General features: G+C 52.3%; 1 protein-coding gene across 9 annotated transcripts in view; it reads right to left on the reverse strand.

Moving 5' to 3' along the window:
- Window positions 1-3,595: 3,595 nt before the first annotated feature.
- The window catches only part of TMEM229B (transmembrane protein 229B), a 206,365-nt gene continuing 195,129 nt past the window's right edge, over window positions 3,596-14,831 (reverse strand). For 4 of the 9 annotated variants that reach the window (XM_069487946.1, XM_069487937.1, XM_069487965.1 and 1 more), the window contains exon 2: window positions 3,596-6,387. In XM_069487946.1, coding sequence (XP_069344047.1) covers window positions 5,863-6,366 — 504 coding nt within the window. In that variant the 5' untranslated portion in view covers window positions 6,367-6,387 and the 3' untranslated portion in view covers window positions 3,596-5,862. Of the gene's footprint in view, window positions 6,388-6,995; window positions 7,347-9,723; window positions 10,130-14,831 lie in introns of those variants that run through there. The other 5 variants (XM_069487994.1, XM_069487957.1, XM_069487929.1 and 2 more) reach the window with 5 other exon arrangements.

Below are 14,831 nucleotides of genomic sequence, written 5' to 3' on the forward strand. Positions count from 1 at the left end.
TTCAAATTAAAGAAAGAGGCTGATTGTTCTGGTTTGGGTCAGGAATCTATCCTTGGCCGGGGGGAAAGGAGGACCGACCAATACCATGTCTAATGGGAGAGGGGTAATTCTGCAAAGCAAGAACTAAATTGTATTGCAAATAGTAAGAATGTTTTAAGCTTCCACTAGCTAGGGTGCTAATTTGTCCTGGTTTGCCGGTTTAGACACTGAAAATTCCACGTCCTGGGAAACCCCATACTCTAACTAAGAAGCTTCAACCTCAGGACCCCTCACCATTTGGTGGAGCTTTATAAGTCAGAGAATTTCCTTAAGAGTTTCTTAAAGCACCCACTGTGTACTGACATTGTTCCGCGCTGTACTCAGCTAGGCACCTCGCAGGGCACGGTAATGTCTGCGTTTCTGGTCAGTGAGAATTCAGCCCACCTCTGGAAGCACAGCAATGGACCTTCAGGTCGACACTGTCTCTTCCCTGTGGGTGAGTCAGGGTCCTCTGTCAGAGCTGCTCCTTGGAAGACTGGTCGGCATGGTAACGCTGTGGGCTTCCCTCAATGTCTTCGAGCCCCGTGGGCCACCAGCCTCCCAGGACCTAGCCTGGTCCCTGACTCACTGCAGGAGCAGGTCAGTTCTTAGGCTCATCTGAGTTTTCAGAAGGCACCTGGCAGAAGGTTCTTACTTTGCTATGAGGGGAAAGGTTTCATCTGGAAAAAGGTTTCAAACCTCTGAGACCTATATCAGGGGCCTAGGCTTCATCCCAAGACAAGGAAATAGGATCAAAGAGAAAAGCCCCCCTCCCTGAACTTCCATTCCCAGACATTTTAATTTAACTTTGCAAATAGCACTCACTTGGGCTGGACTCTTAAAGGTATCCTGGATCTCATCAAGTGCAAAGGGCACTGGACACATCACAAATCCTGCCCCCCCTGACAGTCTCTGCTTATAATGAAACAAAAGAGTGATTTGCAGAGAAATATAAATCCAGGGTTGCAGACTGTGTGCCAACAGACCTTCTCTGTAAAATATGGAAGTAACAGTGGCCACCTCAAAAGGGGGAAGATGAGAGAATGCAGGGAGAGCACTCAGCCCCGTGCCTGGCTGAAGCTGCAGTACTAGTGGTCGTGTGCTAGCTGTGGAAGGAACCCCAGCTGCTGTTTCAATTTTTAAGGCCTGGCTCTAACCTGCCATACAATGAATCAGCTGCTCCCTTTTCCTGTACCTGTTTCTCTCCTTGGTTGCACCAGGGGACGGTGTGGACAGTGCACCCTTCTGAGATAGGTACCCCGGGAAGACAAGGCAAGGCTATGGCCATATGTCGCCGTATTTAAGCATTAGACTACTGCAAAGGCTGGGCAGATTTCAGAAGACGTGGCCAAAGTCTGACTCATTTCTCTCAATGCAGTGTCACCAGAAGGCCCCTTTGGATTGGGTGAGAAAGGGGCAGAGGAGGTGAGGAAGGAAAACATCAGGAAAGCAGGGCACCTATTGAGTAGGGCGTAGCGGGACCCGCCGGTTAAGAAGGGTCTTGGGTCCCCTCAGTCTTCCTGCTCAGGGCCCTGCCTCTTGCCTCTTCTCCGAAGCTCCAGAAAGTGACCCTGTTTCTGCTTGCCTCTCTCTTTCTGTAACATCCTGCTCTAAGGGAACTGCCTTGGAAATTTGTTTATATTAACATGTAAATGACTGTTGGGGCTTTATGCTAGCTCATTTTCATAAAGGGAGAAGCTTTCAGTCAAAGAAACAAATACCTCTGAGTAAGTGAGGGAGGCAGAAGGCCCTCCCAGTGATTAAGAAAGCACACTGCCCACTCCAGCCAGAAAACCAGCGGGTGCTCCGTAGCCTGGTTGTGGCAGGAGGCCCTGGCATTTGGGTTTAGCTGAACTGAGCAACGTTTGAACCCTCCATGCTCCTCCTGAAGTAGGAAAGTGGGCAGGGATGTGGTGGGGGAAGGGGGGATGCCAGGGAAGCACTAAGTAGGGATTTCCCCCTCCAAGTGCGCTCCTCAGGGAAAGCAGGGCTGCGGAGAGCAGGGCAGAGCTCTGTGTCTTCAAAGCTTGACTTTTGACGTAATGCAAAGCAAGGGGTTCTGACCTTCTAGCTCTTTTGGGTACCCTCAGCCCCACCTCTGCCAGACTCTCCTGCCCCGTGAGACATCCCAGGTCATGGCTGGTGTGTTTGAGAGGAGCGTGTCTCATGGACAGGTGCAGCCAATTTCGATACTCTCTGGGACTCCCCATCTGCCTCAAGGGCTAGGACAAAACTAGGCCTGGGATCACATTTTGCTACCCGAGTATTAGGGGTTAGAGGGTGGATTCAGGTTACCAGAGTGGGTCAGAAAAAAGGACTGGCAGGGAGTGCCACCTGCCCTCCTCTCAGGGCAGCCTTGCCCAGCAGCCCTCTTGGTTCAGGAAGTTCCTGGCCCAGCAGCCCCTGGAAATGGGGCTCCAAAAGAGAAGAAGCAGGCTGGGCATGGTAGCTCACGCCTGTAATCCCAGCACTCTGGAAGGCCAAGGCAGGAGGATTTGCTTGAGGCCAGGAGTTCAAGACCAGCCTAGGCAATAGTGAGACCGCATCTCTACAAAAAATAGAAAAATTAGCCAGTTGTGGTGACGTTTGCCTATAGTCCCAGCTCCTCGGGAGGCTGAGGAAGGAGGATCGCTTGAGCTCAGGAGGTTGAGGTTGTTGTGAGCTAGGCTGATGCCACAGCACTCTAGCCCGGGCAACAGAGACCGGTTTGAAAGAAAAGAAGGTACACAAAATAGAAGAAACAGAGCCAGTCCTGGGACACAAACACCAGTATATTTTTATGTGCACGAATGTGATGAAGGAAGAGACAGAGAGACCGACGAAGACACAGAGCAGGCAATGGGCGCACAAACTGACCACGTGTCCTTCCCAGGAGCTGCCCAGTCGGGAGACAGTCCCACCTCTACTTCAAAGGCCCTTTTGCAGAGTCAGGGCCTGCAGCTCCTCCAGGTCTAGGGTGGCCTCAGGGTAGAAGGCACTCTCGCTGCCATAGCTTGTCTAGGGCTGGGCCTCTCACCTGTCTTCATTGCCCAGTGATGGTGTTTGCATAGCCCAGAGCTTCACAAATGCAGGTTCTCATGAACTGACCCACTCAGCAGCTGCCCCCCTCCCCAGGAGACCCATTCAGAGTGAGAACCAGGACTAAAGGGCTTCATGGGCACACCCTAGGTATTATTGCTATGAATAAGCATAGGCCATTGTGACTCACTGGCATCAGAGGGGACAGGGCACAGGGGATGGGATGCCTAGCAGACATTGGAAGTGGTTCAACCATGCAGGGCAGCACTTTGCAACCTGTAATGCAGAGATGCTGTCATGTCCAGCAGAGAGAGGCCCAGGATACCAGGCTCATGGACAGCCAGCAGACCCTCTCCACCAGCACCCCTACTGCTTAGCAGGGCTGGGATTACTCCAAACTTTTGAGTCCCTGGGCACTAAGGGACTGGGGCCCTGAAGATACCCAAAAAAGCAAAAGTTGAAGTCTGAGATACCCCTGCTGAGATCTGAACCTGCAGATCCTGTGGTCAGGCCACAGGCTGTTGCCACCTGTTATTGGGGGCTCAGTGCCCTGTGAGGGGCAATGGGGCACTAGATGTAGCAGAAACGATGCTGCATGTTGCCAGGCGCACAGGCCCATCCCCGGACCTCGTGCACTTGGGAGCTTACAGGGCCCAGAGAGAAAATGGTACCAGGGAATGCCCGCAAGGCAATGTCTGGAGCGGCAAAATCCGGCGGGCCACCAGAGGGGGCTTGCTCTGGCTGAGAATTATGGAGGCCTTATGCTGGGAGACATCAAGCTGGCCACTGGATTCAGTTGTGGAAGGGCTGTGTGAAGGTGGACAGTGTGGCCTTGGGGTCCAGAACACCTAGACAATATGAAACTGGGGGAAGGGACCAAGGAGACAATGGCCCAGAGGGAATAGGGAAGACAGACAATATTCTCCCTCTGGAATCCTCTCCACCCGTAGATGGGGAGCAAACCACCCCCACTGGGAGCCTGATTGCCTGTAGCCCCCCAACACCTGGGAACTGGGGCCACAACGAAACCCAAGGCAGGGCTGGTCCCTGAAGAATGTAGTTTACCCATGGATTTGAGGGGCCTGCCCAGGGAAAAGGGGGGAAATGCCCTCCATTCTCCCCTGGACAGGGCCAACTGCAGAAAAATCCTGCCAAAGGCAGAGTCTCCAAGCCTTTCTCCTAACCTAGGATGCCACTGCTGCCCACCCCGCCCCGGCCTGTGCCCTGTGCCCTGCGTGGTGCTGTCTGCATGGCCTTGGTGGAACAGCCAGCAAGGAAAAGATTCTCTCCACAGGTGGTATTGTCACTTTTTAATGACTTATAAAAAGGGAAAAGCTAATTTCTATCGAAGAATCCTAGTGTGGTCAAGAAGAGACCATGTACCATGGGATGGGCCACTTTCTGATGGATGCCTCCCCTCGGAGAGTTGGGGGCAGAGCCAGAAGTGGGCTAGAGTGAGGATTCGCCTGTCCACTGCCAGCAACGGACCTGTCATGGGGGCAAGAAGGGCAACCAAGATGACAAAGCCCATGAGTGTGGCAGGGTTAATACTGCTTATGGAGCAAGCTTAAAGGGCCAGCCTCGCTGGGAGGAGTCGGGAAGAGGGCAGCCCTGAGAAGGTTCTGCTACAGGGCTGGGGCTATGGCAGAACCAGAACTGACCCCTTCCCACAAAGGATGCTCCAAGAGCCTTCCAAGGCTGCAGGGTCCTCTTTCTTCCTCACTCGCTCTCCATGGATCTCAACACCATATGCCGGCTCCTCCATCCCCTGGAAACTAGACTGCTCAATCAGCTTGAAAATAAACCAGTCAGGGCATAGGTGGCCTAGAATTCTGTCCTCCTCCACTTAGCTGACTTGCCTCTAGGCCCCCCACTGTGGATCCACAGGGTCCCTCTCAGCTTGACGGGAGGGTCTCATTCATTTTCAGCAGGGCCACTGTGGGGAGGGGACACTACTGCAGCCCCCAGACCAGAGGAGGTGGGGAGGCATACCGCAGGAACTCCCCCGGCATCAGGCCAGCAGGAGCGGTGGAGGAAAGGCTGCGGGACAGTAGGGCCTGCCTGGCAGCTGCGGTGTCGGCCAGGGACTCAGGGATGGGGTGGGGGTGGTGGCCACCATGGACAAAGGGCCGCTAGTGGTAAAGGCCTTGAAAACAAGAGAAAAGGGGAAACGCCACCGAACACACGGGGATTGAAACCTCCCAAAGCCCCAGGTTGGTGGGAATCCAGCACCACAGGGGCCCCCAGAAGGCCAAGGGAGCAGCGTGGGGAGGAGCCACGGGACGGTCTCCCAGCCCTTGCAGACCAGCCCTGCTGCCAAGCAGCCTCCCTGCTGCCCAGTCTCGCTCAGGCTGCAGCTCAGCAGGCCCCGGGGAGGTATTGGTTGCAAGCAAGCACCTGAATATTGCCTAATGGAACCAGCCAAAGCCCAACTAAATCCCAGTGAGAGGGAGGAAGGTCAGGCCTGGCCTCCCACCTGTGGCCCCATTCTCAACATCCCTTAGCCAGGACAGGGCCTGCTGCTTCCACAGTCAACCATGTAATCCGATCAGCCACAGGCCTCCTGCCGCCAGCCTCTGAGCGGGGCTGAGATCCGTGGACCCTTCCCAATGTCCTTCTGCTGCCTTGACACCCCACCCCCCAACACTTGGCCACAACCCCCAACACCAGCCCACCCTGGAGGGTGTGGGGCTGTGGGTGCCCCACGGGGCTGAGGCAGGGCCAGGGCCAGGCTTGTGCTGTACAGGAGGGGCAACCCTACCAGCTTGGTCTCTTTGTCCATGGGTTCCATGAGAGACCCCCAGGCCCCCCACCAGCCTCCCCTACTCAGTCAGTCTTGACATGGCCATTGGCCAGGGCCAGGGGGCCGCTGGGCTCCCCGGGCTCTGCGTCCTTGTCGAAACGGAGGCGGAGGGTGTTGCGGATGATGAACTGCTCCATGATGAGGGCCCCGCAGAACCAGGGCACAGCGTACTCCAGGGTGATGAGGCCCATGAAGTCAAAGTCGAACTGGGAGTAGTCCCAGGGGCAGGCGTTGAATTGGCGCAGGATGAAGCCAGTGGTGAACTCCCACAGGTAGGTCCAGAGAGTGTAGATGAGGCAGCGCAGCAGCAGCGGGCAGCGGCCCCGCAGGCGCAGGTACATGCGCTCCACAATGAGGATGGAGGTGCCGTAGATGAAGAGGGCCCACACGCTCGTGACCCCCGGGAACTTCCAGTTCAAGTTCACCACGAACTCCCAGGCCGCCGTGAACATCACCTCGCAGAAGTAGCCATGGATGGCGTACAGGTACCAGCGGGACAGCGCCGTCAGGGGCTCGGCGGAAGCCATGGTGCAGACTGGGGCTGGCTGCTGGGGACACAGAGAGACAGGTGAGGGGAGAGCCCCCACTGCTGCCCACAGCCTCTGGTGTGACCAGGCTGAAGGGGTTTCAAACCTGCCTCTACTTTCTCCGTCCCCTAGGGAGGTGTCTACTACACTCCCTATAACTTCTTTGGATTATCTGTGGTCAACTGCAGCGTTGGCTGGCTTGGGCCAGCAGTCACCCCCACGTCTAGGCTGCCAGCAGATTTCTCACCAGGCCCATCCTCCGGGGACCCCATCTCTTCCCTCATTTCCTCTCAAACAATTCCAGGTCAGTCACATTTCTGAGATCTTTCTACATAGCCTATCACATTTGTATTCATGTGTGCATGCATTTTAACCATTTTCAGTGTACCAATCCCGTGGCATTAAGTATATTCACAATATACTTGTGCAACCATCACCACCGTCCATTTCTAGAACTTTACCATCATCCCAAACTAAAACTCTGCACCCATTAAACACCAACTCCCCATTCCCCCTCCCCTTACCCACTGGCAACCACCATTCCACTTTCTGTCTCTAGGAATTTGACTACTCTAGCTGCCTCACACAAGTAGAATCATACAAATACTGTCCTTTTGTGACTGGCTTACTTCATTTAGCATAATGCCTTTAAGGTTCATCCATGTTGTCGCATGTCAGAATTTCCTTCCTTCTTAAGGCCAAATCATATTCCATTACATGTATAGATCACATTTGTTTATCCACTCATCTGCTGATGGACACCTGGGTTGCTTCCACCTTTTGGCTACTGTGAACACAGGTGTACAAATGCTTTCAATTCTTTTGGGTACAAACCCAGAAATGGATATGCTGGATCATACAGTAATTCCATGGTTAACTTTTTGAGGAGCCACCGTGCTGTTTTCCGCAGCAGTGGCACCATTTTACATTCCCATCAGCAGTGTACAAAGGGTTCCAATTTCCCCACATCCTTGCCAACACTTGTGATTTTCTGTTTGTTTGTTTCATAATGGCCACCCTAATGGGTATGAAGTGGTATCTCATTGTGGTCACATTTGTCTTTGTCACATTAAGTGGGGTTTTGGTGTTTAGTTTCAGTGTTGAGGGGAAAACAATGAACTGGCAGAAGAAAAAGTCCTTCCCTCTCTTTATGTCCTGCCCTGCCCCAAACTCGGCCAGTCTTCACGGCCTGGCTCCCATCCTGCTTCCCCGAAGACTGGCCCGGCCCACAGGCCTCTCTACGTCCTCCTTACCCGCCACCAGCAACTGTATGGACAACTCGTCTGGCCCATTATCAAATGGCACCCTGTTAACTTTTTGAGGTACATACCCTCGTGATCCAACGAGCCCATGAACTCCTGAGGGCAGAGACTGTTGTGTAGTCCTGTGCTTTGCAACTTTGGCACGGGCCTCTCCTGAGCAGGCCCTCTCTAAATGACACACCCTATTTATGTGCAGGGTAGCGTGGGAGAGCCGAGGGCCGCATCAAGAATGGGAAGGCAGGGCTTGAAAACAAGAATCCCAGCTCTGCCACTGCCAGTGGACACCCAGCTTGACATCTCTGCCAATGCCCTCTTCAAGGTGGGAGAAGAGACAGAGGTTAAGGAGATGACATCTGCAGGATGCCTGCCTGTCTGGGAACCCCAGCCTCATCTTTCAGCTAAAGCAGGCCTGGTTACTGTACCTCCCCACCATTACGCATTGCCTGGTGTCTTCCAAGCACTTCCATTCACATTTTGTTATTGGTTCTTATATTTACAATTCATATGCAGGTCAGATAGTTTTACTCCTATTTTTTTTTTTTTTAGATGAGACAATTGGGGCTCAGAGAGGGGACATTATTTGCCTCATATTCCAGGGCCAGTAAATGGAAGAGCTGAGACTAGGACCAGTATCTCTTGTTTTCTACTTTAAAACTCATCCCACTGCATACTACTGCCCATCTCTGGACATGTGTGCCTAAGGTCACTCCCCTGCTCAAAAACATCCACCAGCTCCCCATTTCCTAAGAAAACGCTGCAGCATCCTTGGCCTGGCATACAAGGCTCTTCATGAGCTTGCCCCAATCTACTTTTCCAGCCTTAGCCTGCTCTCCCTGTCTTACCCCCATGCCTTTTCAGATCCTATTCATTCTGTTTGGTGTGCCTTTGTCCTCTCACTTCCACAGGTACAAACCCAGCTTCCAGGTTACCTTCAGAACAAAATCTCTTTCATTCCCCCAGCCACAAGTCCTCTCTTCTCCTCTGAATTTTCATAGCACTTACTCTGTGCCTCTTCCTCTTTGGTACAGATTTCCTATTGAATTGCATAGAGCACTCAGTCCCCAGCCAAACCTCTTTCCTGTGTTCTGCAGCTATATATTAAATATCTTGCTCCTTCCTAGACACCTCCACCTAAGTGTTCCACAGGCACCCCAAACTCCTTTCCTAAATCAAACTCACTGTCTTTTCCCCAAAACCTATTTCCCTCCTAAGACCTCATCCTGAGTAATGGCACCACCGTACACCCAGTTAGAAGCCAGAGATAGGCTGGGCACAGTGGCACGTGCCTGTAGTTGTAGCTATTTGGGAGGCCAAGGTGGGAGGAAAGCTTGAGCCCAGGGAGGCTGCAGTGAGCTATGAACACACCACAGCACTCCAGCATGGGCAACAGAGCAAGACTCTGTCTCTGTAAAACTCAAAAAAAAAAAAAAAAAAAAAAAGGCGGCAGCAGCAGCCAGAGGCTCTGGAGTCACTTAGCTCTCTCTGCCACATCCCCACTCTGAAGTGAGTTCCTGAGAGTAAGGGCCTCGTCTGTCTGGTCCGGCACCGTATCCCCAATGCCAGGCATAGTAAGCCTTCCACACACATAGTAAGCAGTCCACACAAGAATGAAGACGTTTCTTAGGCAGTTGGCAATTGCCACATAACAAATCATCCCCAAACTCTGTGGCCTAAATCACCTGTCATGTACTATTATTGCAGTTCACGTGTCTATGGGTTGGTGCACCTTGGGTGGCCCTGACCATGAGACTATGAGTCATCTGGGGCTCCTGGCTGGGGCAGTGCAGCTCGGGTGGCTCTGCTCGCCTGTCTCTCGTCCTCCTCCTGGGCTCAGTAGATTTGCCAAGCATTTTCTTGTCATGCCAGGTCAGAGGCAGAAGTGAGCCTGCCCCGCTACACAAGCCTGGCTCAGGGCTCTGGTTAAGGCATGCCCACAAACATCCCACATGCCAAGGCAAGTCACTTGGCAAAGCCACCAAGTCGGCTGCTAAGTCTTGTCCTTTCTACCTCTTAAATATCTTTGAATCCATCTCCTCCTCTCCATTCCTCTCTTCTCATTGCTGCTGCTCTGGTGCAAGCCCTCATCATGTCTCACCTGGACGACTTCTCAACAACAGTCTCCAGGCTTTGCCTTGTTTCCTCCCAGTTCACTGATATAAAAGAGTCTGTGTGGAAAGAGCAATCTTTCTAAATCGCAAATGTGATGTTTCTCTCCACTTACAGCCCATTAGTGGATCATCAGCATCTACAGAGTAAAGCTCAAACCCCTAGGGAGGGCTGGCAAAGCCCTTCACAAAGCCCTCTCTGCCTCAGATCCTGTCCTTCAGATCTCTACATTGCAGTTTGTGCTACCTGGGACGCCCTTCCCACCTGTGAAATTTGTTCCCTCCCACGCCCATGAGGCCATATTCCTCTTTCAAGACCCAGCTCCTCCTCTGTGAGGACTTTCCTAAACACCCCACCTCCAGAGCTGTCTACCACCTTGTCTGCCCACCTCCATGCCCTTGCTTCTGTGTGGTCCCAGTTAGCACTCTGCTCTGCCATGATTGTCTGAAGGCCAGCACTAGTTGCCAACGAGTAAGAATGTTTGCTTAGCCAGGCGCGGTGGCTCACGCCTGTAATCCTAGCACTCTGCGAGGCCGAGGCGGGTGGATCGCTCGAGGTCAGGAGTTCGAGACCAGCCTGAGCAAGAGCAAGACCCCCATCTCTACTAAAAATAGAAAGAAATGATCCGGCCACCTAAAAATATATATAGAAAAAATTAGCCGGGCATGGTGGCGCATACCTGTAGTCCCAGCTACTCAGGAGGCTGAGGCAGGAGGATCGCTTAAGCCCAGGAGTTTGAAGTTGCTGTGAGCTAGGCTGATGCCACGGCACTCTAGCCTGGGCAACAAAGCGAGACTCTGTCTAAAAAAAAAAAAAAAAGAATGTTTGCTTAATACAATGTTGAGAAAAAAGAGTCAAAACTGAATATTTAACATAACTTTGATTTTGCAAAGGCATACATACACGTAAACATACAAAAAAACTTAGCAACAATCATCTCTGGATGGTGATATATGATTTTTTTAATGTATACTCTAAAATTGTTTCCTAACAAGCATGTATAACTTTTATAAAAATAAAACTTTATCTTAAAAATGCCTGTTGAGCCCAGGACTTGGAGGTTACGGTGAGCTATGGTTGTGCCACTGCACTCCAGCCTGGGCAACATGTAAGACCCTGTCACTATTTAAAAAAAAAAAAAAAAAGTCCTGGTATCTGTGCAATTGAAAAAAAAAAAAAAAGCTTGTTGAATGAATAGGTATTAATTCTCTTGGTACCTTGTATATAGAAGATGTTCAGTAAATTTGCCAAACCAATGAACCTAAGGAAACCTGAATTCATGTAGAGTTAATGCAGGTTCTTCCCTCCTGAGCCATCCCCAACAATAAACCATGACTCACAGTTTTAACACGTTGAGTTGGTTGAGCTCAGGAGCTCCAGATCCTGCCTGCCTGGGTTGCAATCCTGGCTGACGCTCCTCACCTGTGGTTCCTAAGGCTTGGTACCTGACTGCTCTGCACCTCTCTCTCCTTATAGGTAAAGTGAGGATAATAAAAGTAACTATCACAGAAGGTTATTGTGAGGATGAATGAGCTAATTGAGCTAATATATGCACATGACTTGGAATACACCAAATGCTCCAGAAAGGGTAACTGTCATTTCTGGCACAGAGCCAGGCTTCTGGACAGTCCCTCCTGCTTTGAGCACCACCTCCTACCTGAGGAAGGGTCACTCTGCCCCAGCCCTTGCCAGCCTCCAGGCAGCCTTGCCTGTCTGGCAGGTTAGGTCTTCACCTCTACCCTGAGAACCAAGCTAGGGAGCCAAGAAAGCCTAGGAGGACAATGATCCCACATATGGCCCCAAGAGAACAAAACTCCCACATACAACCTAGGAGAGTAACTGTGAGCTGCCAGCTTCCCTGTGGCTACACAGGGATTATTTAAAGGGAAAGGGGCTCAGAACCAGCACTGAAGGTCAGGCTTGAAAAGAGGGTGGAATGAGGCCGGGCAAGGCAGGCCTGTAATCCTAGCACTCTGGAAGGCCGAGGCAGCAAGATTGCTTGAGGTCTGGAGTTCAAGACCAGCCTCAGCAAGAGCGAGAACCCGTCTCTACTAAAAACAGAAAAAATTAGCTGGGCAACTGAAAATAGAAAAAATTAGCTGGGTGTAGTAGTGTGTGCCTGTAGTCCCAGCTACTCGGGAGTTTGAGGCAAGAGGAGTTTGAGGTTGCTGTGAGCTATACTGCCCCCCATCCTAGGTAAGCTGAGAACAGACTCAGGCTCATGGGACACACACCAAGCAGGGGCTGTGGCCCTGAGGCAGGGCAGCATGGGCACAGGGATCTGGAGACCACCCAGCTTCCCAGCTGACTCAGCCCCCTCTGAACTTAGGTCTGCCCATCTGGCCTGCACGCATACCCCTGGCTCTCCTGGCTCCCAGGACCTGGACTGGGGGAAAGGGCTCCCCACTCAGAGGTACACTTTTGTATCTGACATGACTGCGTGGATCTCATTACATGGGCCAGCCCCCACCTTGACGCTAACTTTAAACCTGCTCTTCTTGCCTCTGATCTCTTCTTCCCGGGACAGTCAAGAATGGTTTCCCAGCCGGTAACTAATCAGATGCCCCGGTCTACCCTAGCAGGTAACTTGGAACAGCTGGACCCCAAAACCCTACAGCAGCAGATGAAAGAGGTCACTGTCAAGGGAGAGAAGAACCTCGGGTGAAAGAGGGCTGGGATGGCAGCTCATAGTGTGGTGGGAACCACTAGGATTAGAGGCAGGAACTTGGCGTGGGTACATGTTCAGAACGCCACTCCCCAAACCCATTTCAAATAATCACAGGAGCCATGCTTAAACTTTGAGCTAGGACAGGCTCACCAACCCTCTGCTGGGCACAACAGGCCCCCCTTCCCTCCCCTGGCCTCCCCCACCTGACCTGCGGTGGCCCCGGGCCCCTTCCGTACCTTCTGGCTCAGCTGTGGGACGACAGCCCCTGGGAAGGCCTGCAGTAGGAAGAACCAGCAGCTCTGCGGGACATCACCCTCTTTCTCCCTTGATAAATACAACCATTCTGAGTAATATGACACAAGACAGCCCGGGGACGAAACTTTAGAGTGGAGTAAAGAGGAGGAGGGTGTAAGCAAGAGTGAAAGTTGTGGAAAGAGTTTCGAGATTAGTGGATGATTTCCTAAGTGGGATTTGGGGAAACAACACTCACATACAAGAGCCCTCATACTTGATGAAAGGGCCTGGGGCCACACAGTCCCAGCACAGGGCCAGGGCTCAAGGTGACTTGTCAGGGCAGGGAAGTACCCCTCCAAGGGAACAGGTGACGGGGAAGGGAGCTGGCCTTCAGAGTATCTCACCTGCTGCTCTCTGGGCCTGCTGACCTATTCCCCAGGGGACAGAGGGCAGAGTGAGCAGTTGAGAGGAGTAAAGAGACTGCCATATAGGTCTAAGACAGGCTGGAGGCAAAACTAGATGCCCTTGGTTTTGTCAAAAACTCCCATGTTTTTCCAGGAAGCTAAGGTGCCATAACACAACGACTCTGGGAATTTCTGTCCAGAGAAGTATCTTGCTAGAACATTGGGATTCCCTTCCCATGAAGCCAGGATGGGCAGGCCTTCCTCTTTCACCCCATTAACTTCGCAAGCTTCACTTCTCCCACCCCAGGCACCTAAATCCCCGCAGTTTCATGCCCTCAGGAGACCCTCATCCCTTCTAGGAAGCCCCTGAGGACAAGGCAGTGGGACCAGTCCCCTGGGAGGCTCTGTGCTGGAGGTGAGTGCAGTCCACCTGAGGAAGAGGAAGTTGCTCTTCCATCTGGGCTAAGAGGCAAGGTCTGAAACCACCCTGAGCTTCCCCTGCGGCCATCAGTTACATCACATCAGTTACAGGGGGCAGGAAAAGAGGGCTTGCTTCAGGGCCAGAAGGGAAGCAAGTGGAGGAAAACACCTGTGGCCAGTGGATGGCTCAGATACCACAGGGCTCCACACTCTTGCTGTGGGCAGCCCCCAGGAAAGTTCCCTGGGATCAGTGATGCTGCAGGCCTTAATGGGATCCTCCCCCACCTCTCAACTCACAATGATAATAACCAGGCGCTCTTCTCGGTACTTTCCATGTTAATCCTCAAGCCCATTTTAGAGACGGGGAAAGTGAGACAGAAGGAGCCTACATTCTTACAGCTATAAAAGGCAAGGTTAGAGTTCAAACCCCACAAGTCTGGCTCAAGTCTCCACTCCTAATCAGCACACTGCACTGCCTCTGAGGCTGACCGCAGGCTGCACAGAAGGCACCACCTTTTTCTGAGTTTCTGCTTCTGGAAGGCTGGGATGGTAAGTGGAGAGACAACAGAAAGCAATGAAAAGGACATGAGCTTCCAGGTGGATCATCAAAACTCACAACTGGGTGTTAGAGCTACCAAAGACTCCCAGCCTATTCCTCAGGCCAAGTTCTGGCAGGATCCACACAAAGTCCTATAGGGTCAAAGCTGACTCTCCCAGGACCATGGCAACTGCCAACCTTCAGGGTCTCAAGACACATGCCATTCCAAGACCTCTCACCAGGATGCACATGACCCAAAGCCTCCTTGGCTGCCAGCCCACTTCAGTGCTCCTGGGAATCTCAGACGGCAACCTCTGCCACAGAAACGCCAGCCAAGAGTGCTGGCTAGCGTGCAGGCAGCCCACGAGCCACCTACCCAGGGCAGCAGCAGCCATGGTACCAGGAGCAACTGTTCCACACACAGGATTTTAGGGGCCTCACATACTAAGCAGTCCCAGCAGGAGGCACAACAGGGTGAGTGGGCTTGGGGAACAGAGTCAGTCTTGACACAGAGGTCCACAGGGCTCAGGAAGCATAGGCATCTGGCATGTTGCCTGGAATGTTCTTCCCAGGCCTTCGCATGGCCCCCTCCCTGTCATCATTCAGATCTCAGCTCAGCTGTCACCCCTCAGACCTTCTCTGGTTCCCCAATCCATAATAGCCTCTGTCACTCACATCATTCCATCTTATTTTCTTCATAGAACTTTCACTTTCTGATATTTTGCTACTTATTTATGGTCTGTCTCTCCTCAACTACAATGAAAGCTTCATGAGGGCAGGGGCGTTGTCTTGTTCACTGCTGGGTAACCAGTGCCTAGAATGTGCCTGGCAAT

Source organism: Eulemur rufifrons, chromosome 2, assembly GCF_041146395.1.
Source record: "Eulemur rufifrons isolate Redbay chromosome 2, OSU_ERuf_1, whole genome shotgun sequence".
Classification (NCBI taxonomy): domain Eukaryota; kingdom Metazoa; phylum Chordata; class Mammalia; order Primates; family Lemuridae; genus Eulemur; species Eulemur rufifrons.